Consider the following 23026-nt stretch of genomic DNA (forward strand, 5'->3'; position numbering starts at 1 on the left):
GGGGGGACCCTATAAAAAGGCTCTAAAATTGGTGAAAAATTAGGGAAGCGTTAATGAAAAATTCCACCCCCACAAAAATAATGGAGCTGGGAACTTGTTCTTCGGTCCAGCCGTTCCTGGGACATGTGAGCCTTTTCTAATGAAGGCACAGTCTCCCTGCATCACTGACATCTTTGGGAGAGATAAACAAAAAATTTCATTTTTCAAGAGGCGAAAAATGACGAGCTGACTATAAAAAAATGTTTCACAAATGAATTCCCTTGGAAATTACCACTAAGTGATATTTATTCATAACCATTACACTAAATAAGGATTACATGCATATTCCAAGCTAGATAACTTAGCTCTAGTATCAAAGAATACATCTTTGTTAAGGATGATAGCTGTGCATGACATGGGGCCATAAATATGACGGGTTAAGAATCTCTGTTTTCAGAATGCACGGCATGAAGAACTGAGTCTGAGGGCAAAGAGGAACCCTCATCATTATCGGCATGTGGTTCCTAATAAAGTGCACCCATAGTGGAAATACATCAGCTCTGGGATGCACATAAATTGAAGATAAATACAGTGAATGAACCTTTTTCACAAGCTCCGCCCTGCGATGACGCCGTGGTTGTTTGGCCCGTGACGCGGCTTGTTACACGTAGCCTAGTAGGATGTGTTCATTGAAGATGGTGGCGCCGTGTCAGACTCACCCTCCTGCACACTTGTAAGAATTGATTTATACCTGTACACATTCCCGTCACCGGGTAAGAGTAAATATGCACCGTCACTAGCAAGGTTTACTTCTCGCTGCTTCAATCGGGTGTCTTCGGCCGACCTGGAACTGTTATCCTTGGAGTTAGCATTAGGCTAGTTAGCCGGCGGTGCTAACTAAGCGGTGTTGCTAACGCTAGCAGTCTTTGAACCGGTTGAAATGTGCCCGACGAGGGGCCAGTGACGTGTAACTGCTCGTGTCCGTGTCGAATGTGTGTGAAATGATAAGTCACCGGTTGTCAGGGGGTCTGCAGGAGTCCTGGCTCCGGGTACGAGCAGGCGACCGGGTGTCTGTTTTGCTGGGTCTGGTAGAGCAGTGTAGCTCTGCCGTTAGCACTCTGGACCTCTCCTCATAGCAAGTGTAGCCTGAACCTAAAGCCGCAGCGGACCTAACAGGGTCACTCGTTTCCCAACAAGTGTCGCACGATGAGCAGAAGTCTGTGTCTTGTTTCTCTCTGGGCTAACGCTGCGAGCTACGCTTCGTGTTGACCTGTCACTGAGTTGGGACACCGGCTATGCTAACGTTAGCTCCGGGTAGTGCAGCGGTTGTCGGTTAAAGTATAACCCAGGGCGCTTGATAAGCCCCGGGATCACGTCGGGAGAGTCCATCCGGTCAAGGCTTGCCGGTCACCCGGCACTATCTGCTGCCGATCTCCCCTTCCTGACTTGTCAAATGATCATTTTCAGCCGGCGTTAGCTCCACTGTGACAGATCCACAGTGCTGGTGTGACAGTCAGCTGTCAGACCGTCTCCTGTGTTTTGTGTGGGACCGCTTGCTTATTGAAGTCTCACCACAACTAACGTTACCCCTACGAAAACAGAAGGGCTGAGGCACGTTTGTTCTGTCACGTATAACATCAGCAAGTTCCTGTTTGGACAGTGTTTGCTTAATCTCTGACATTGTGAGATGTTTTTACAAAATCCAATAAGCCAAGCAGAAGCCCCCGCATCCAACCTCCCTCTTAGAGCTGTCTCTTATCAAAATGAAGGTGCTATTTAGATATGCGAAGAAATTCTGATTTGATTTCTGATTGTCCTCGCTCATTTGAAAATAACCTTGCTGCAAAACAGCTGCGTTTATTTCAATTGTATTAACTTAAAATGTGATATTGTAATTTTTAAATACATATATAAAACAAATCAACTTTGAATTTGAGGCAGTATTTTTTCCTCATTTGACATTTTTTAATATACTTTTCATTAAAGGTATACATAAACGTTTACTTCTATTTCACTTTTCTAATAGCTTGAGTAAGATAGGTAGAAAGCATTTGAGGTAATACCATATGACTCATTGTGTGTCTTACAATCAAAGTTGGCATTCATACAATTGGTCAATTGTGTTCTAACCCAGTAAAGTACTTCATGTATTTATCTCTAAGAAAGTACAACAGGTGTTGTAGATATTGCCACGTTGGGCTGTTCATTTTAATAGGATCTTGGCTTATTCTACAAATAAAGGTGTGGTGAAGTTCATCAAAGAGCTTTTTGTTTACCACTCCCTCTTTCTTTCCCTCTAACCAGCTTCGCCTGACTTCAGTCTCTTCAGTGACATCCAGTAGAGTGACCTGGTCCTCGGACCTGTGAGCTCTGCAGCCATGCAGCCCCCTCCACGGACTGGACCTCAAGGAGCCACCGGGCCTCCTCCGTCTGGGCCCAACATGTTCCGCAGGACCAGGCCTTACAAGCATACAGCAGCAGCAGCAGCTCCTGCCACAATGCCACCTGCGACCCAACCCATGACAGACCCTTTTGCTTTTGTCAGAGCCCCCCCTCCTATGGCTGCAGGTGGTCTCCCAACAATACAGAGCAGTAACCCTCCACCCATGCAAGCCCCACCTATCGCCATGTACTCTCAAGCTGGTGGAGGTCTGCCTCCACAACCACAGTCATTGGAGGATGTCCCGGCTGCTCCATATGGTGCCCCACCATCCTCTGTGCCAGGGGTGACGCTGTTCAACTCTCACAGTACAGCATCCCCTGTTGTTTTCCCAGTTCCAAGTCCTGCAGGATATGCATCGTCGCATACAGAGCAGAGCTATTTTAATTCAAGAGAACAGACACCATCCACAGCCACAGAGCCACCGCCTGTCTACTCAGCCCCAGCGCCTACTCAGACAAAATTTAACATGGATTTTCAAGGACAGCCAACTCCTCAGCCCGTGCCCTTCCAGCCAGTTCCTCCCACCACCTCCTCTTCCCACTGGGCCCCTGATCATGGAAGTCGCCCTCCATCAGTTCAGAACTACTTCCAGCCTACAAGTGACCCTCCACCACAATCTTTTAATATACCTCCACAGCCCCAGATGTACCCATCCCACGCCCCATCGCCCCATCAAAGCACCCCAACACCTCCACCACAACCTTTTAATATACCTCCACAGCCCCAGATGTTCCCGTCCCACGCCCCCTCGCCCCATCAACACACCCCAACCCCTCCATCACAAAATGTACATCCCCACATCCAGGCTCCTCTTCCTCCTCAGAACCTTGTAAGGCCCCCTAGTTCTCAATGGCCTGACCCAAACGCACCCCAGCAGCATAATTCACACTTCCAATCTCAAAGCTACTTTTCCCCCCAAGACTCTTGGTTCAGCCAACCCACACAGGATTCAGGCTACCACCAAATGGGGACTGGCTCTGGCCATTCTCAGCCCACACCTGATGCTGGTGGATCTCAACATGTGGCCAGTTTTGAGCCTGGGCCTAGTTCTGCCCCTCCCCCCGCACCATACTCTCAGGAGTCTGGTACACTTTCAATGTTCTTCAAAGACAATGATGTGGAAAATGAGGAAACACTTGCTGGAGACAGAAATAAGGCAGTGAACGGTATTCCTGCTTCCTTTCAGTATCACGACAGCCCACAATCCCAAAGTGTCCACACAGATGGCCCTATGGATTATCAAGGAGCTTCTCTTCAGGATCATTCACATGTACCGTACATGAATGATGGCAGTCATGCATCACAGAGGCCCCCGGATTCTCACTACGACCATATGGAGAATTTAGAGTGTGTCCCGAATCAGGAAGTATTACCCAGTGAAACTCATGGTAGTCCTGCTGCGACTGCAGTGCTTAATGTTGACCAGTTCGAAACCGGGCCTAACCTGGAGACTCCAGATTCTGTTCCAAGACCAACGAGATCTGCCAGTGTGTCATCCAACTACAGCAATATGAGTCATGGAAGCGGGACTGGCACTCGCCGGCAGCATGGAGTAGTTGGTACCTTTATTCAGCAGGAAAGCCCTCGTCTCACTGATGATGGTAACCTGACTGCTGCCACTGGAGGTTACTTTGAGCAGATTGACACTTCTCCGGCTGTGGATATGGGTGCAAGACATAGCTCACTGGAGCAGATGTGGCAACCCACACCAAGCCCTCCCAAACCAACTGGCATCTTTCAGGCAAGTGCTAACAGCTCTTTCGAACCTGTTCGCTCCCATGGTGTTGGGGTGCGTCCTGCTGAAGTTGATATGGCTAACATTGTAGCAGAGGGAGGTGCAGATTCTACACCAGGCAACCTGGAGCAGCCACCAGATAATATGGAAAATATTTATGGCCCAGGACACCCCTTGCCTCCTGGGACTGGAGTGTGTGTACCTCACCCGACACACCCAGTGGTTCTTTCTCACTCACGACCTTCATCCCGCGCTTATGGGGCGAGTCAGCCGTGTGATAGCCCTGCCACTACTCTGTGGGCACAGCATGATCCTGCTAGCTTGGGCGCGAACATCCTTTTAGCTCCTGCCGCCCCAATGGTTCTTGCTCCTTTACGAGAGCCCAGTGCTGATGTTATCCAACCTCCAGAGGATGGTCCCCTGGACCTCCAGGCCTCCCACAGAGTTCAGCCAACCTCACAGCAGCACTCAGAGAACCTAGAGAACCCACCAAAGGTGAGTGACGCAGAGTCAGCTGACTCTCAAGTCAACATGGGGTATGCGTCTCTCCTGGTGGCTGATTCACTCCACCAACCTGTTTTGATTGCCCCGCCTGTGTCCAATTATAGTGTGATTTCCCCAAGTACCCCAACTCACGCGGCCAGTCAAAGTAGCCTTAGGGAAACTACCCCACCTGTGAGACCACTCGCACAGGGGCACGGTGCCAGTACCCCCCAATCACTTGTACTAGCTTCCAATCAAAATCCACTGTTTGCCCCTGGACCAGTAAGCTTCAATTCTTCAGCCTCTAACCAGGGTCCGCTCAATTTGACCCGAGACAACACAGTGGCGGCAACATCAGAAATCACAGCTCCGCCACAGTCTCAGCCAGTCCGCCCTCCTCTTTCAAGGGGCCAACCAGAAAACCACTCTGCTCTCCAAGTTAATGCACAGGCTTCTCTCATGACTCCTCCCGTCTCTAATCATAATCCGCCTTCAAATTATGAACTGCTTGATTTTTCTATGCACCAATCACAAAGCCAAAATCAAGCATCTGGCCATCCTTCCTCTCTACATGAGTCTCCACAGTCTAGTAATGGATTTTACCTACAGGTAACCAAAGATGCTCAGCAAGGGGTAAGAATAGAAGGGAATGCCCCTATCCAGACCCCAGCATCTTCATCCACCCCACAGGTACCGCAAGCACCCTCCCAAGCAGCTGCAAACACAGAGCCGCCACCAATAGAACCTCTGAGGACATCAGATCCTCAGCCTGCGTTGCAGAGACAGGCTGATGCTCCTCGTGTTCCACTGAGTGGAGAACAACCTTTCCCTGGTCAGTATCCAGCTCCTGCACAGGGGCCTGCTACAGGGAGTGCTCCTCCCCCTGCTGCTGCATACCCCCAAGGGCCTCTAGGACCAGGACCTCCAGGGGCTTCCTATCCAGCTCCTGCACAGGGGCCTGCTGCAGGGAGTGCTCCTCCCCCTGCTGCTGCATACCCCCCAGGGCCTCTAGGACCAGGACCTCAAGGGGCTTCCTATCCACCTTCTGCAGAGCCACCACGACCACCTTCATCTGCAAGCAGCCAGCAGGGCTACGGGCCCCCTCCTCCACAGCCAGGACAGATGTACAGTGGCTACTATGGTTATCATGGGGAATATCCGGATAGCAGAGCACCATATCCTCCTGGCCAGTACCCACCACCACCTGGGGATCCTAGAGCACCACCTGGGGATCCTAGAGCACCACCTGGGGATCCTAGAGCACCACCTGGAGATCCTAGAGCACAGCAATATTATCAAGTATGTGGAAGGACTAACATCTACGCTGGCTTGTGAATGTATTGAACTATGTGAAGATGCACTACATTGCGTTTTTCTTTTCTCTCAGGATGGTCAATACAGGACCCAAGCTGATCCTTGGTATGGCAGGTATGATGCGCAGACCCAAGCTTATCGGGACCCAAATCAGTACAGAGAGCCACAACCAGAGCGACCCAGCTCCAGGGCGAGTCAGTATTCTGACAGGCCCTCATCCAGGTCAGTGAAACTGTTCCTCAGCTTTACATTTGATGCACTGCATATAAGACAACAATATTTTCATTTTGGTCATTAATTTGTTCTTGCAGATTCCAAGTTTCTTACTTAGAATTTTGTGAACTAGTAGGTATAAACTCTTCTATTTTGTTTACTTTCTCCCATAGACAAGGGTATCCTGAAGATTACCAGAGAGCTAACCGCAGTGCCTATAGTGAATATTATGCAGAATACCCCAAAAACTACGATTACAGAGGTATGAGTTGAAAACGGTGTGAATCCTTAAATGAAGATGTTGCAAAAATATAAAAGATTAATCACTATGCATTAAAAAAATTTCTTTATATGAATCTCTCTTTTTATCCTCTCCATATATTCTGTGTAAAGGATACAACTATGGACAGTATGACCCTCGATACAGAGGATACTATGATCAGGCCTACTGGGCTAATTACGATGAAAACTACAGAGCCAGAGAAAACTACTATAATCAACAAGTGTATCCTCCCAGGTATGCAGAGAGAAGCACCACTCACAGTGGCCACTATTACATTAAGCTAAATCTGTCAATAACTATGTAGAGCTATGTAAGAAGTTGATGTAGCTGTTAAAAGTGTTGTTATACTTGTCATTTATTTGTATATTTATATGCCTGTCTGACTTAAAACAGATTTCAAACAGAATTCTATGCTGATCAAGTCTGTTGGATGTTAGCCAGTTTTGGACTTGCAATGTTTATGTTTGTTACACTTATGATTTTGTATTTACTGCATGCTACCTACCAACTTGTGGTTTTCGCAGGATGTTTTTTGATTCACTAACACTTAACACTCCACTTATAGGAAAGAAGGCTTTGAAGACCAGTGGCGGTACTATCCTGGTTACGATCCCAGCTTTGATGACGATTACCAACGACGCGGAGAAGTTTATGGCGATGAGTTCGATCGACGCAGCGTCCACAGCGAGCAGTCAGCACACAGTGTGCACAGCTCTCAAAGCCACCACAGCAGACGAAGCAGCTTCAGCTCAAGGTCGCAACAGGTAAAAGTGTTCTTGTGAAATTATTATTACCTGTTCTTATTATCTTGTGCCGTGTTCAGACATGACCTCCAGGTCAAATCCGGAGAATTGGCTCCAGAGTTTACCCAGAGTTTTTCTTTCACAACACAGCGGGAGGTTCTCTGCACAGATGTGTTCAAAACAGCAAGAAATCCTCGGCATTGAGGCAAAAGGAAGCAAACAGAGGCAGGAAGTGACGTATTAACTCCGCTGCAGAGATCACGTGATTTTGTTTACAGCACCCCGACACCATCGCCAGCTCTTATCAGCACAAACTCTCTTGACATCTTCGTCAGTGTCTTCTACATTTGTGACACCGCTTTTTCACCGGGAGATATATGTTTTCTTTTTGTATTTTCATTTTTGCAACTGTTGAATGTTAGAAGCATCATCATCAAATGGGCGGGCTGCGGATTCCTCAGAAAAAGAGAAAGACAACATTGTATAGACTGCCATGAACCCGACTTCAACACATTAAAATGGCAAAGGATTTAGGCTTTATTCCGATTTTAGAACTTGTGTGTTGAAATGCTTTTCAGAAGTTGTACGGTTAATAGATTGTAAGCAATTTGTTTATCACATGGAGCGTCTGTGAGTTGTGGTTGAGAAAATGAGCCGGAAAGAAAAGAGTGGGAATGTGTTCATCATTAATTGCAGAAGAAACCAATTTTCCCTCACTTTTTTCAAGGTACATTTTTTTCTGCCACAAGAACAGTTTAGACATTTCTTTTCCTAGATTTGTTCTTCAGCTCCTGGAAGCATCTAATCTGTACTATTAGCTATGCTTCTGAGCGGTCTCATGATCCCTCCTGCCTGTCAGTTGCTTCATTCATAACACATCCTTGACCATTTTTGGATGGTAATCTATGTGTTGCTGTCCCTGTTCAGGGAAGTAGGTTGTCTGATAACGGCTGCGTTATGTTCCAGACTAACTCATAATGGTCTCTCTTCGACTTCCCTTACTGCAGAGCCAGGTATACAGGAGCCAGCCTGACTTAGTGTCAGCTGCCTTTGACACCACAGCCTCCACTTTGGCTGTGGACTACTCCTATGCACAGTACCCAAACCAAACTGATGCCACACAGAACTACAGCCAGTACCACTATCCCTCTGAGTACACTGCAGACAGCACATGGATCAGCCCTGAGCAACGTAAGGGGAACATTTTCACGTTCTCAGCCTTTTTAAGCTTTACCAATCTGTAAATGTTAACACTCACAGTCTGACTCTTGTTTTCCCCGTAGCCCCCCTTCGTCCTGCAACCCCAGAGAAGTTTAGCATACCCCACCGCTGTGCCCGCTTTGGACCTGGTGGTCACCTGGTTCAAGTTCTGCCCAATCTCCCTTCAGCTGGACAGCCCGCTCTCGTTGATATCCACAACATGGAGGTGCGTATTTAACGGGTTATATTTCAGCATCTTTGGTGTAGTCTGGCAATTTTTCTCCGTCCACGAATGGACAGTGTGCAAATGTTATCGTGATTTGATGTTATATGTTGTGAAGTATCATAAGAGTTTAGGTATCTGCACAGGGAAAAACAGAGCAGAAGAGGGTTCCCCAAAACTACAGACTTGTCCTAAAAATGTTACTGATACGGAACTTGCTTGACTTAACCTCAGACACTTCAGCGTTTGCACAATGTTTAAATACGTCAAATCCCAAACCACATTTGTGTTTGCAGACCATGCTGCAGGATACCCCGGATCAGGCAGAACTACGAGCCTTCCCTGGACCTCTTGTAAAGTAAGTGTACTCAACCCTTTGTATGCATTACAAACATGTCAGATCCACTACCATTTTATGGGGTGAGGCTGGCAGCATTCTCTTGTTAACAAATCCAATGAAAGACTAAAACAAGCAATGCATTAGTTGAATCTCTTGCCACTTTTAGACTTCCCAAGCCTGTGTGTTGCACTAGAAATGTTTCATCTTTAATTCCCTAAAATAGTTGGGGCAATTTATAGCAAACAAACTTAAACAAGACTTGTAAGTCAGACTATTTTTAGCTACAGATTTTACATTATTTATGGCAATAGGAAAGATTGGGATTGGTTCAAGAAAACTTCAGTATCCAGTATTTGTTCTGAAGGAGAATTCTTGAACCATCTGAAGCTTTTGCAATACTTATAATACAATAAGATGACAACAAATTGATATTAAAGAATATCATTTAACACTCTCTTATTGACTTCCAATCCATCTCACTTCTTTCATTCTGTCAATCAGGGAGGAGACCCATAAGGTGGATGTGATAAAGTTCTCCCAGAACAAAGCCATGGAGTGTTCTCGTGACAACAACCTCTTGGACAGGGACTCTGCCTGTCTGCTCTGGGACTTCATCATGCTGCTCTGTAGACAGAATGGGGTAAGACTGCGCAGACGTAACTCAAAAACTGTCAGAAAGAGGATTAAAAGTGAAAATGTTTCAGCCTTTCTGCATGAAACAATATTTTTTTCATCATCCTTCTCTTCCTCAATTGTTTCTCAAGACTGTCGTGGGCACGGACATCGCTGACCTCTTGCTGAAAGAGCATCGATCTGTTTGGCTGCCGGGAAAGAGTCCGAATCAAGCCAACCTGATTGATTTTAACAATGAACCACTGGCGCGAGCTGAGGAAGAGCCGGGAGCCGGACCACTCTCCCTCCTTTCTGACACCTTCATGATGGTCCCAGAGAACGTTGGCAAAGAAACTGAGCGCTTCAGGGAGCTGCTTCTGTTTGGCCGCAAGAAGGTAAAAGATGGTGTCCTCTTTAAATGCATTATTTTCATTTATTTGTTATCTTCTGAAACCTGACATGTGCTCTGCTTTGTCTGTGGAATAGGATGCACTAGAGGCAGCCATGAAGGGAGGTCTCTGGGGCCATGCCTTGCTGTTGGCCAGTAAGATGGACAGCAGGACACATGCACGTGTCATGACAAGGTAAAGTGCCAGCAATATTAAAGGTTGTGCCTCATAAAATAATTTGCATATTTATCCTGCCCTTATTTTAATTAAATAAAACATTCAATATGTTTGTCTTTGTTGTTTAGGTTTGCCAACAGTCTGCCCATCAATGACCCTCTTCAGACAGTGTACCAGCTGATGTCCGGGAGGATGCCGGCGTCAGCCACTGTAAGTACTAATTTGGCTTTCTCTCTTTAACACCTCATTATTTTGAACAATTGTTCTAAGTAAATTGTTTCTTGTGTGTGTAGTCATTTGTGGGGTTTTAAATTTGTTTACTTTTTTCACAAATAAGCCATATGTTGTGTTCATGTAGTGCTGTGGAGAGGAGAAGTGGGGTGACTGGCGCCCTCACCTGGCCATGGTGCTGTCCAACCTCACACATACCATGGACCTGGATACCCGCACAATCACCACCATGGGAGACACTCTTGGTAGGACTGCATAAAAAGAAAGCAGATACTCACAGCTTCTAAATCAAAATGGACTTTTCAGACAATAGCTCACATTCTATCTACTGTCATTTTGTGGGGTGGCAGCTTCCAAGGGGCTGGTCGATGCTGCACACTTCTGCTACATGATGGCACAAGTCAGTTTGGGAGTCTTCACAAAGAAGAGCACCAAGATGGTTCTGATTGGCTCCAATCACAGGTTCGAAATAGAAATTGCACATAAATAGGGGGGTGTTTTCTAAAAAGCAAAAAGCAAATAATTTACCCTCGTCTTTGTCTCTTCACTTTAGTTTTCCCTTTTACCAATTTGCAACCAACGAAGCTATTCAGAGGACTGAGGCCTACGAGTATGCTCAATCACTTGGCTCCCACCCCAGCACACTCCCCAATTTCCAGGTAGGTTTTTTTCTGTCACTGATTAATCAATGAGCTGTCTCCTACACATGTATTCTAGTGATTGATTGCACTGAAGCCTCTGTCACTCACCACATAACAAATATGTCCACTATGGTGATATTACTAAAGATTCTCTGCTTTATTGTCTCCTACAAGGTGTTCAAGTTGATCTATGCATGCCGTCTGGCTGAAGCAGGCCTGAGTGCTCAGGCCTTCCATTACTGTGAAGTTATCTCCAAGACAGTGCTCATGGAGCCTCCCTACTTCTCCCCTGTCTTTATTAGCCAAATCATACAGGTATGCACTCACTCTCTTTCCTGTCTTTCCCTCTGGTTCCTCATTTATTCAGTCATCGCAGACTTTGCACACTGACAAATACCATATTATGCTATTTGTCGACAGATGTCTGAAAAGCTACGGTTCTTCGATCCACAACTGAAGGAGAGGCCTGAGCAGGAGCTTTTCAATGAGCCTGATTGGCTGATTCAACTCAGACAGTTGGATGGACAGATCCGGGTGAGGAGGCAGACACATATTTGTAGTAACAGATGCTATATTAACAACTAGAATTGCACTCATTGGAGCGCATAGCATTGCCCATGGATCACCAGTCTAATTAATTTTGATCTAGCTACATTAACTTTCAGACACTCTCAGATATCAGTTCCCTAAATGTACCAGATTTTTTTCTTCAAGATCCATATGAGGAAAAGCGCCCTAAAACACAATGTGAAAGAAAGTGATACAAAATTCCTTGATCTGGACCAAAAATTCACAGGTTCTTCTCGGACCTATACCACATCCTTCCAATACGTTTCATGGGAATTAGCTTTGATGTTTTTATGTAATCTTGCAGATATTATTGGTATTTAACTTATTTACACTTTTATACAAAGCAACTAACAAAGGATAAGGGTTATTTCATAAAATCCCATTATTGTCTCTAAACTCAAATTTCCATGACGATGACAATTCAAATAATTACAATATATTATAATAATAAGTGAAGATATGACCCTAACCCTTGTTGAATTTAATCCTATTTTCATTGTTTTTTAAACTTTCCTAGTAATTTGTACCCATTCAACAACTTTCATTTAATACCCAAATTTCAGACTGGGGTGATTACTTACAGTGCAGACAGAACAACTCCTCAACAGTACGACTTTAGCAGCCCATCTGACTTGGACCAGCCCAGTCCACCTGAACCATACAGCATGCCACTGGAGGTTGATGGCCCCACTCCTGATAACCCACTAATGAGCTCATTACTGCCGGGGCCTCCACCACAGGGAGTACAGCTGATGCCTCCAGGTGGGTTTGTGTAAATGTATTTGTCTACTCGTACAATAATACTCTTGTTGTCTCCTCTTTTAACCTCTCCTGACTAACAGCCATTCAAAATGCAATCTACTTTTTTTCAGCCCCTACCTCCATTCTCCAAGAGGGGATGGCCCCACCTCAGCATTTACCCCCCGGTGACATGCCCCATTTCTACCCAGTACCTCCCAGTGGACCACCAGGTCAGATGTCTGTCCCTGGCTACCCTCCACAGGATCCCGGCTTTGCCCCCCCTTCCTTCCAGCCTCAACCTGAGCAGATAGAGATGTATCCAGGAGCCCATCAGCAGCAGCCGTTTCACCCACCTCCTCAAGTGGGCCAAATGTCACCACACATGCTCCCTCAAGGGCCACATTCACCTGTGCAGATGAACCCCCCACTGCCCCAGATGCCTCAGCACATGCCCCCTTCCCCTGGGCATATGCCGCCTGTCGAGCACCAATACCAACCCCTACCAGATATGCAGACTGCTCAGGCAATACCATCCTCGCCAACCAGAAACTCCTTCACACCTCAGATGGACTTCTATGACAACATGGCTCACATGGTCGGTTTCTCCAGACAGTTATGATTAGGGATGGGGGGAAAAATCGATTCAGTTACAAATTGCGATTCTTGTGAATGACGATTTTAAATCGATATGCTGCCTCCCAAATCGATTTTTTTTTTTTTAAAACATATTTATTGGTTTATACCGGGGGATATATTGGGGGAGCAACATCACCCCAGAGCATGATAACCAGCTCTTGTTTTTGCACAAGAATCTAAACATACTTTTTGTTTATTTCAAAGTTTATATTTTAAGTAAACTTTAATTCATTCTATTTAATTTATCTTTTATTTATTGTTTAAAAGTAGCCTAAGTGGCATACATTTCTTAATCTGTCAGTTTGTGTGCAGTTGACAGGGGCTATACAATAATAGGGCACATTTTTATTTATTTTCTCTCGAATCGCAATACTTACTGAATCGCAATACCCACAGAAATCGCAATACATATCGTATCGCCACCTAAGTATCGTGATAGTATCGTATCGGGAGGTCCCTGCCGATTCCCGTCCCTAGTTGTGATTGCTGTTGTGTTGTTGTTCAAATCTTACACAAAATGTTTACCCCATTGTCTCTCCTGGTGCTGCAGGGTCCTGGAAGATCGAGGAGTACTTCACAATCTTCAATGCACATGGTGGGTTTGTGTGTCATGTTTGTATCAGACAAAAAGCAGTTAATGAAGTGATGCACAGCTTATCAAAAATGTTTTTTAAAATTTCGTTTGAATTACTCGAATTTGTTGCGATCTAAACAGTTTAACTTGTCTAACCAGTTCAGTGGAGTATTTTAGAATCTGCTAACAGTGAGAAGAATAGTCCCTCCAGTTATGAGCATGTTTACATACAGAATCTGTTTACAGAGGTAACTTATCAGCATATTACTGCAATGTAAGAACTCTATATCAGTTCAGTATTTATAAATGGTCATGATTGGAGAAACGGGCATAAAGGAAGCCTGTCCATGTCAATGCACCACAAAAAGAAGCGCCTTTCAAGAGGCTTGAAAGAGAGGTGTGTGTTGTTGTCTTATTCTTGCCTGTATTTTCTGACTTCAGGTTTCAGGGCGACGCTCACGCACCACCTCTGAGTCGTCCAATCACTCTGGTGGAAGAGAGCGCAGAGACTCAGTTGTCAAGCAGATCTCTCTACCGCAGCCAATTCCTGAACAGCCACCCAAAGAAGAGGCCAAGAAAGTCAAGAAAGACCCCCCAAAACAGGTTCATATTCACTTCTGATTCACAATGAGTGCACCCACATTGTTCCCTAGTGGTCATTTCAATATGTCTTCTTTCTTTTCATACACAGAGCGGTGGTGGTGGTGTTAGCTTGCTGAAGAGGTGGTTAGGGATGGGGAAGAATGAGGCTCACTTGCCAGATGACAAAAACCCATCTGTAAGTTACAGCTAGAACATGTACATGTCTGATTTCAACATTTTCTCTATGTCAGCAGTAACTGATAAGAGCCCATTGTTCTCAATTGTCAGATTGTGTGGGATGAAGTGAAGAAGAAATGGGTCGACTTAAACGAGCCTGAAGAGGAGGTCTGCTATCATCTTTTAAATTGGATCACAAGACAGATATACAACAGATTTGTTGTTGAAGTAGACTGACACGTAAATCTGATGTGTGTCTTTTTTTTTTAATCTGTTAGCGTAAGCCTCCTCCGCCACCTCCCTCTGGCTTCCCCAAGATGGGCCCAATGCCCGGCCCTGCGGGACCTCCAAGCAGTGGTGGTCCGCCTGTCAACATGTTCTCCAGGAAGGCAGGTGAGATGAGGGTTATACCCTGTGGCCTTTGGCTATACAAATACCAAATATGATCTTGCATAATTTTCTTAACCGGTGTCTCATGGATGAGGTAAAAAATTAAATGTCTATCAAATGAGTCACTGTTCTTGCCACTTGGGTGTTTTCCCCTCTTCTCAGGCCCCAGGAGCAGATATGTGGACGTTCTGAACCCCAGTAGAACAGCTAACCCAAGTGGATCAGCCCCTGCTCCAGCGGACATCTTTGCTCCTCTGGCACCAATGGCCATGCCTGCTAACCTATTTGTGCCTAGTTCAGGTGGGAGTTATGCATTTTTCAAATATATGAAATCATGTAAAATTCTAAAATAAGCAGCCTTAGTTGAGGAATGTACCAGTTAACTCACAAGCGAGATATCCCTGATTGCTGCAGAGGAAGAGATTCAATAATGTTTCTAAATTATTGCTATAGCTCCTGACGATCAACAACCTCTAGAGGGCAGTGAAGGAGGATATCAGGAGCAGAATTCACCGAACACCAGCTCTGCTCCTCAGGTAACCCTGACATCTAATGTTTAAAAAAACTCTCATTTATGCTCTAATGCAGAAAATCTATAGTAGATTAAAATATGTATAAACAATTTTCCTCATCTCTTTAAATGTAACTTCATCCGTAAGTTTTGGCCGAAGTTATTCCCACTTGGCTCTGTCTGGTTTGAAACACTGGGTGGTGTTATGAGCCATGTTCAACCAATAAATGTAGATTTTATTTTACAAATTTGGTGATTAATGATATATATATATATATATATAACATATATTTTATGTTAAAACCAACATTAATGTAGTTCATCAAAGAAAACAAATATGTTTTTGTTTACGGCACAATAAAGCACATTTAATTATGCAGTATCTCTAAAAAGGTCATGGGAAATTAGGACATTCGGGGTAAGCCAGTAGAAACAAAGTACAAAGCTGAAACGCTCCTCCTCCACATTCTCTTCGTTTTGCACTTTAATCTGTTCAGATGTCCAACCCAACGTTGTTGCCACCTGCCCCAGAGGGAGCTCCTGTGCCTGATGGCTCACAGTCCGGGGAGGTAAGACAAACTGTACATGCCATAGTCCCATCATGCCACCACTGACACATGTTGCTCATAACCTAACAGCCAGTGCGGTCAGTTTGCTTATTTGTATGAATGTAAGTTAATGGATAAAGGGTTGAGAGAACATCAGAATGCCTGCATGTCAACTGATAATCTTTCCTGGTATTCATGCTAAATGCATTATGGATTAAAACAAAACAAAAATCTGTTCCATTTGCTGTTACAATCTAATTTTGTTAATTTGTTTTTTCAACAATCATAAATTATCTAATGCTTTATTTGTTTTCTCTCTGAACTGGTGGCCGAGGGGAAATAGTTCTAACCCAATTCATGTGGGATTTTTAATATGGGCTTGTGGTTTGTGTCTTGGTTTTCTTTCTACTGTCAATTTCCCTCCTACTGTCTTCAGCTCTCGCGCTCTAGCTCAATGAGCTCCTTATCACGCGAAGTGAGTCAGCATTTAAATCAGGTACCTCTAGCTGGGCCTCTAATGGTTCCCACTCATCCCTGCCTGCTCACCCACCCAGCTCACTACATCACTAGCAGCACGCTTCACTGATGCTTCGCCGCCAAACCATCAAACCTAGGATGTCTGCCCGCTCATCTGCCGGCTGTCTCCAGTGTTGTTAACTTCTCTATATGTCATGATAAACCAAACTGGCAAATTGTCAACACTTTTAATACACTAGCAATTCGTGCCGCCAAAAATATTTTCCATGTGTATTGAATGGATTGCCATGCCATTGCCGCGTTTCTATCTCAATATTTATATCATGAATTGGCACAAAATGCTGCTGTAGATATTAATAGTCACCAGAAGATGGATCATAATGGGACATCCTCGGGCACCATCATTTAGTTGAAATTTGTATTTGTTCGACTGAGTATTGGGGCCATATGAAGAAGATATAATTCTGAGGTTTTGAGAATACAGTCGTAATACTACAAGAACAGAGTCCTAATTTAATGAGAAAAATGTCATAATAGTACGAAGATGAAATCTTAATTTAACAAGAAAAAAGTAATTACGAGAATTGAGTTTTAATGCGAAAAAGTCAAAATATTACGTTAATAAAGTTGTAATTTAAAGACAAAAATTATATTAAAAGATAACCTTATTCAACAAATAAGCAACAATGAGAACCCCTGCTCGACAGAGTTTCACTTCTTCTGGTGGCCAGAATCTTGAGCCTTATCGAGTGAATCCTATGATAATGTGGAGCTAATGTGACAAAGTAGTGTCTTGTTTTTTTTCAAACATTTACTAAAGTATAACTTAATAAGACGCTCCAGATTCCTCATTTAACCGCAGGCGACAGAGTGATCTTCTGATATCCTCTTTCTAATATGACACATAGCATCAAATTGTGACTTTATTCTCGCAAATTTACGACTTTATTCTTGAAATCTCTGATTATTTTCCCCCTTTAAATTGCTCTTATACGCTGTCATACGTCACAGAGCTGCCAGCAGAGTCTTGGTCATATTGACGTCAGACAGAGAGTGAAACATGCTGGAGACGGCTGCAGGACGACTCCCCTGTTTGTGGTCATGGGAGCACATTGCTTCATTAACCCATCATATAGCATGCATGCTTACTAATATCAATGACTTGTGGTTTGTAAAGCTGCCTCACCGTAGAGCTTTGCCATCACTTTTCCACTTTGCGTCTGTTTTATAATGCCAAAACATTCAGTGGCATCTGGAGTGTGACCTCCTCTCTGTGCCTGTAGCAGCAGTGAGAGTAAACGCACACACTGTACTAACTCCATTTGTGCCTTGCAGAGTCATCCTCCTCAGGGAGCTCCACCCACTGGAGGCGTCACCTTTTATAACCCTGCACAGTTTGCACAGGTAAGGATGTAAAAAAGAAAATAAATACCAGTATGGACCAGTATCGTGAGGCGCTATAAAAGCCCCTCTCGTGTTTCTTCCTCTCCACTTCATAAATCCTTTTTCCTTTTTGTTGCTTTTACTCCTTTTTCCAGCCAAGTGCAGCACCAGGCGGTGGAGTTCGATCGGGGCGGTTGACCGGTCAGCGCCAGTACCCGGTGATGAAGTAACATCATCCTGCAGAGAGACTACGTAAACAGACTTTGTCGGACGGAGAGATATCCGACCTGGAATTAAATGAAGCACATGGACGTACTGCTCTCTGTCTTAAGGACCTTTTCTCTTTGCCCGAACCTAAGATGAGCGTAAGGTGTCTCCATCATGTCAGTCTTCGTCAGTCTTCGTCAAACAGCTCAACCACTCTGTCGTCTCTGTTGCTCAGTAATTGTCACTGGAGTATTCTGAAAGGCAAGGCATCTCCAAGAAGGGCTTTTTGCTGCATCCGAACAGAAGACAGAAAGTTGTATCAAGGGTTTTAACGAACATAGAATAGTTTCCTAGGATGTATTCACAAACCCAATGTTCTATGAAGGCATAATTTGATGTACAATGAACATGTTTCCCCTCAAATGCAACACAGAATGATCAACCCAGGTCCTGTTTTAGTTTGTGTCTTAAGTCCGAACGTCCATGTTTGCTTGATTGACTTTGATGAATAGAAAAGAAGTGGCGCCTTTTTTTAATTTCATACTGTCACGTTGAACTCGTTTGTGCATCTGCAGTTTGTCTGCTGCAGTTTGCAATTTGCGCGAGAATGAATTGTGTCAATAGTGCGTTGTCTGCTGTGTCGTGTGCTTTCCCTCAGTCACCCTCCAGCGAAGGAAGGATTGTTAAATGATCCAGGAAACGAAGACTCAAACCTGCTTCACTACCTGAGAGTTGGAGGACGTGTGCAGTGCTAGGATGCTGCTCATTGCAGATATTTATTGAAATGTCCTCCCGCCCAACAGCGACTCTTCATTTTTACAGCTGAGTCAGGGGCTTTCGTCCGAGTCAGGCTACGGTTTCTCTTCCCGAGAAACTTTGACAGTATCAACGAAACAAGGGGTGGTCTTCAGAAGAGGAGGAATCTGGATTAAACCTGCATTTTCATTATCGCTTAAATAAAAGTAAATCTATCCAAATATTTGTATATCAGATTGATTGTATTTATGGGCTGTAGGCAAGACGGTTTGTGTGAGTGTGTATGTGTGTGTGTAGAGCAACTAATTTTTTCCGAATAGCTTTGACAAAATGCATTTATGATTGACCGGAGATGACATGGATTCATATTCTGATCATTTGTATTGGCCGCTTCTGCAGACAAATAAATCTTTATCTAAATTGTGAATCGCGATCTAATTGCACTCTGAAGACTTTCTTTGTCATTTAAATTGACTGACGTGTTTTTCTTTTCAACTCAAATCATTTTTCTTCCGAAGTGTTTTGGATTCGTTGATCTTCATATTATTTTTTTTTTTTTTGTAGAAATCCACTTCTGATTTCAAAAGGTCCCCTTTTGTTTCAGAGTTCCTCGTGTACAATTATTGACAAAATCGTGAATAGAAAAAGATGAAATCAAAATGGTAATAAAGGTATTTTGTGCTCTGTAGCACCATGAAATAAATGTGTACTTGTTTTGTCACTGAACTTTGTTTTTAAATGAATTTAATGTTTTTTGGCAAGTATCTGCACCCGAGTAAAGTCTAACAGTTGTGATCCAAACAATGGGCAAGCTCTTTTTGTACAGATGTAATATCAAATAGCTTATTTATGATCAATAACTGATATTGATAATAAATGATAATAAAACATTATTAAACAAGACAGAGATATTCATTAATTATTGTAAGATGTTGGATGTGATGTGGTGGAGGGGGATATAAAATCACATTTTAATTTTCACCGTATTCACATCTCTTCATGTAAAAGGCACCGGTGTGACCGAGTTAACCAGCAACTGGTTCCAGTTAGAGTTGTGTATTTGAGTAACAAGAGTTCATGCATTTGCTTAAAAGATTATTAACACTCAGCAATGTTTGAAATCCCCTGAATGTGGTTTTGAATAACAAAATACTCATTTCACTGCATGAGAAAAAAATATTTTTTACTCAATTTGATAAAATAGAATTTTTATTAAAGTTCCAATGTTATTGCATTTCACCATTTTTGTGTTTCAGCATGCTAACATCAGCTAATTAACGTTAGGACAGCTGAGGGGGAGGGGCACGTAATTAGTTTCTGTTATTTCATCATAAAACAAGAGAATTGGACATTTTAACTTGATGATAGCACTTGATTAAAGAGTTAAGTGATCACCAAGTTAGTAAGATTCATCAACATTGTGTTGATTAACAAAAATGTAAGTCAGTAGCATTTATCCTCTGGGGAACATGAACGTCTACACAGTATTACATATCAATCCTTCCAATGGTTCCATAGTTCAGTCTGAACAAAAAAAACACATTTACACAGCCTCACTGATAAAATGCAGAACTACCTTCTGTATTTCTGTTGGCAACAGACATTTCACCAAGTTGAAAAATCCAAACAAATCCACTGTCATCTCTAACACAAGTGTTAGCAACACTAAGATAAGCACTTTATCTTAAAACCACACAAGTAGGTCCTTTCATACAGCAAAAGTTTTCCTCTGATAAATAGTTTTCATTTGACACTTGTGTGGCACTTGTTGAGCACTTTTTTATCTGAGAAATAAAAGCATGTGTTGGCAAAGAGAGCACCCGTATAAGAAAGTGGCAAAATTGACATTGATTAATCTGAAGAGAGGTTTAACGGTTATTTACAGTTGGTCCAGTCAAACCTAAACCCTCCAGGATTCAACTTCCTGATCACAGCCTGGCTACGTGATAAGAGTTCATCCAGGTCACTCATTGATTGATGTGTTCTTCTGCGTGTTAAATGTCATCGTCCAGTGTCTAGAGCCGATTGTGCTTTCCCAACTGCAGCCTCCAGCATCGTGTGGTCGCTGAGCAGCTGTCGGAGCACAGCTGGCTCCATCTCCAGTAGCATCCCTACACGAACAGATAGACCCATGGATTACAGAGAAAATAAATATCATTAGTGTTATGATAATGTTCGTATATATAATAAACTGAGGATTAATCCTAAGTGTCTATAAAGTGAAACATATGGTACATATTAAATCTAGTAAGATCAATCATCATATTTACCTAGAATGTCAATCAAAGTCTCAGCTCACCTGTAATATCATTTGCATGAAGAGAATCCATCTCCTCCACCAGTGAGAAGAGCCTCTCTCCCAGTTTCTCTGTGTCGTCAGCGTCCGACACGTCACTGAAGTCTGTCTCCTCGTTCTGCCTGAAGAGCAGCAGCAGGAACGTTATTACGAAGAGCTGCTTTCACAGAAATTCATTCATTGATACAGACTCTTATTTAAGTTTGTATTTTGTGAATTATGGATTTGTGTCAGGGGTGCACATGTAAGAAATGAGCTTTAACATGGGAAACAAAGATGGATGTGAATGTGTGATTATGGCCTTGTCTGCACACATGACTATGCTCCATGAACAGGAATGAGTCACATACTCCTTTAGTGTCTCCAGAGCGACGTGCACCTGCTCCTCCAGCAGTTTGGGATCTGACAGAAGGTTTGAAACTGCTTCTTTGTGCTGCTCCAGAAGCATCCCTGTGGAAAAACAAATATTTGAGTGTACAATGTTCTTAAAAAATATCTGATTACCCATTTAATTACTTATTGGTATCTTACCCCATAGCATTCAGTGTTTGTTGAGTCTGAGGACAAGTCTCCTACCTGTGATTTTCTGAGAGTGACCAGTGTTGTAGACGTCCACCAACTCAAATAGCTGCTCCCCGAGAGAGTCAGAGGACGCTGACACTTCGTCCTCCTCCTTACACGATACCCTGCTGCAAAGAAATGAGATTACACTGCTTTAAAAGTGGTTTATGCACAAATACATTCTATGATGTGTCCTTTTCATGCATACATACGAATGTTTATTTCAATATCTCCTTGTACATAATGCACAAATACAATATAGATCCCGCTCAAATCATCCTGTACCACTGTTCTTTATTCAAGTATGTTTCACTACAATAAATATTACCGTCTGTGGGGAAAGGTGCATTTTATGAACATATTTTAAAAAAGGTATTGCCTATTTTATCCTATTTTATAACAATTTCACAAGTTCCCTTGTCTACCTCATTTAGACTTTCTGCTGCTGTAAGTGAATTATCCCAGTGTGGGATCAGTAAAGTTGATCTTATCTTGTAAAAGATCAATGGTAAATGATTTGTATTGATATATTTATTCAAAGTGTACTCAAAGCAGTTTTACAGTGCCGTTTGTGTCATTCACACACACAGTGCATCTATGTGCAGCACTTTATCCATTACACATACACTGTCTGCACTGCTGTCATGGGGAATTTAGGGTTCAGTATCTTGCCCAAGGACACTTCAGCATAGGGACTCTGGGAGACTGGGATCAAACCCCCGACCCTCTGGTCAGTGGACGACCTCTTTTACCTCCTGAGCCACAGCTGCTCACAACAGCATATGCCTGCTGCGTCTATAGACTACCTCACTCCTCTGCTGGAAATGCATGTGGCTCAGAGATGCAGACTTGTGAGGACCCCCAAACCCACCCATACTGGAGGAGGGAGATCATGTGCAGTCCCCTCCTGCCTGTTCCTGTACCTTGGCTCCAGCTCCAGCTGCAGGGCTCTGAGGGCTTTCTCCACAGCAGCGGTCAGCATGGCCTCGTCCTGCAGCATCTGCCTCAGCACAGGACCTGGCAGCTCCAGCAACATACCTGCAACACACAAACACACACACACACACACACACACACAGGCTCCGGAGGCTTAGGTGCTGGTTCCAGTGCTGGATCCTGCTGGTTTGTGAAAGTCAGCTCACCTGTGAGTTTCCCAGCAGCCTCTGTGTGTTTGGAGTAGATCCTGGTGTACAGCTGCTCACCAAGCGTCTCCAGAGCTTCATCCATCACATCGAGACACTTTCAACCTGGCATGTGGCTTTAAGACGAGCTGCTCTCCAGCTGGTTTCCACTTCCTAACAACCTCCACATCTTCCAATCACACGAGCAGTCAACCACAAAATCGATGCCCCAGACTGCCAGTGCTTAATGACATGATCCTCTTATTACTCGGACATGCATTCGTCATAAAATCAAAAACAACTCTCCTGGTTCAAGGTTTAAAACAGCTGCTGGTTAGTGTCTGGGGATTTTTTGACGGTTTCCTGTAAACACCAGGCGCACAGTAATGACGTCAGGATTTTGCCGAGAGAGGCGAGGACGTGTTCGTCCGCTGGGTTTGAGAAAAAATAGTACTTCATAGATACTCACAATTAAAGATATATGTACGCA

General features: G+C 43.8%; 2 protein-coding genes across 3 annotated transcripts; one reads left to right on the forward strand and one right to left on the reverse strand.

Annotated features, from left to right (window-relative positions):
- Nucleotides 1–657: 657 nt before the first annotated feature.
- sec16a (SEC16 homolog A, endoplasmic reticulum export factor) lies at nt 658–18985 on the forward strand. 2 transcript variants are annotated; one of them, XM_061067510.1, is made up of 31 exons: nt 658–712; nt 2284–4652; nt 5250–5939; nt 6028–6176; nt 6341–6429; nt 6561–6684; nt 7016–7214; nt 8201–8384; nt 8477–8619; nt 8913–8974; nt 9458–9596; nt 9721–9963; nt 10055–10152; nt 10263–10344; nt 10493–10610; nt 10716–10827; nt 10919–11024; nt 11181–11321; nt 11427–11540; nt 12140–12338; nt 12449–12912; nt 13504–13548; nt 13969–14130; nt 14219–14305; nt 14398–14454; nt 14565–14679; nt 14839–14976; nt 15130–15212; nt 15685–15756; nt 17548–17616; nt 17751–18985. In XM_061067510.1, exons 2-31 carry the CDS (start codon nt 2358–2360, stop codon nt 17823–17825), a joined length of 6654 nt encoding a protein of 2217 aa, XP_060923493.1. In that variant the 5' UTR covers nt 658–712; nt 2284–2357; the 3' UTR covers nt 17826–18985. The 2 variants fall into 2 exon arrangements, with proteins under 2 accessions (XP_060923493.1, XP_060923492.1); XM_061067509.1 differs by having other exon boundaries at nt 2284–5939.
- A 739-nt stretch (nt 18986–19724) lies between these two features.
- On the reverse strand, nt 19725–22906 carry LOC133004212 (uncharacterized). Its single transcript, XM_061073916.1, has 6 exons — nt 22558–22906; nt 22339–22453; nt 21431–21543; nt 21205–21304; nt 20858–20976; nt 19725–20669 (listed from the first exon to the last, which is right to left on the reverse strand). Exons 1-6 carry the CDS (start codon nt 22640–22642, stop codon nt 20560–20562), a joined length of 642 nt encoding a protein of 213 aa, XP_060929899.1. The 5' UTR covers nt 22643–22906; the 3' UTR covers nt 19725–20559.
- Nucleotides 22907–23026: the final 120 nt, after the last annotated feature.

Source organism: Limanda limanda, chromosome 1, assembly GCF_963576545.1.
Source record: "Limanda limanda chromosome 1, fLimLim1.1, whole genome shotgun sequence".
NCBI classification, from domain to species: domain Eukaryota; kingdom Metazoa; phylum Chordata; class Actinopteri; order Pleuronectiformes; family Pleuronectidae; genus Limanda; species Limanda limanda.

Bases quoted from the DNA above. Each gene is read 5' to 3' on its own strand.
- sec16a (XM_061067509.1), top strand. From the start codon at position 2,358: ATGCAGCCCCCTCCACGGACTGGACCTCAAGGAGCCACCGGGCCTCCT. The intron at 11,025-11,180 runs GTAGGTTTTTTT...GTCTCCTACAAG, and splicing joins GCACACTCCCCAATTTCCAG to GTGTTCAAGTTGATCTATGC. The intron at 12,339-12,448 runs GTGGGTTTGTGT...ACTTTTTTTCAG, and splicing joins AGTACAGCTGATGCCTCCAG to CCCCTACCTCCATTCTCCAA.
- LOC133004212 (XM_061073916.1), bottom strand. From the start codon at position 22,642: ATGGATGAAGCTCTGGAGACGCTTGGTGAGCAGCTGTACACCAGGATC. The intron at 21,544-22,338 runs GTACAGGAACAG...ATTTCTTTGCAG, and splicing joins CAGCTGGAGCTGGAGCCAAG to CAGGGTATCGTGTAAGGAGG. The intron at 20,977-21,204 runs GTATGTGACTCA...GCTGCTCTTCAG, and splicing joins GCTCTGGAGACACTAAAGGA to GCAGAACGAGGAGACAGACT.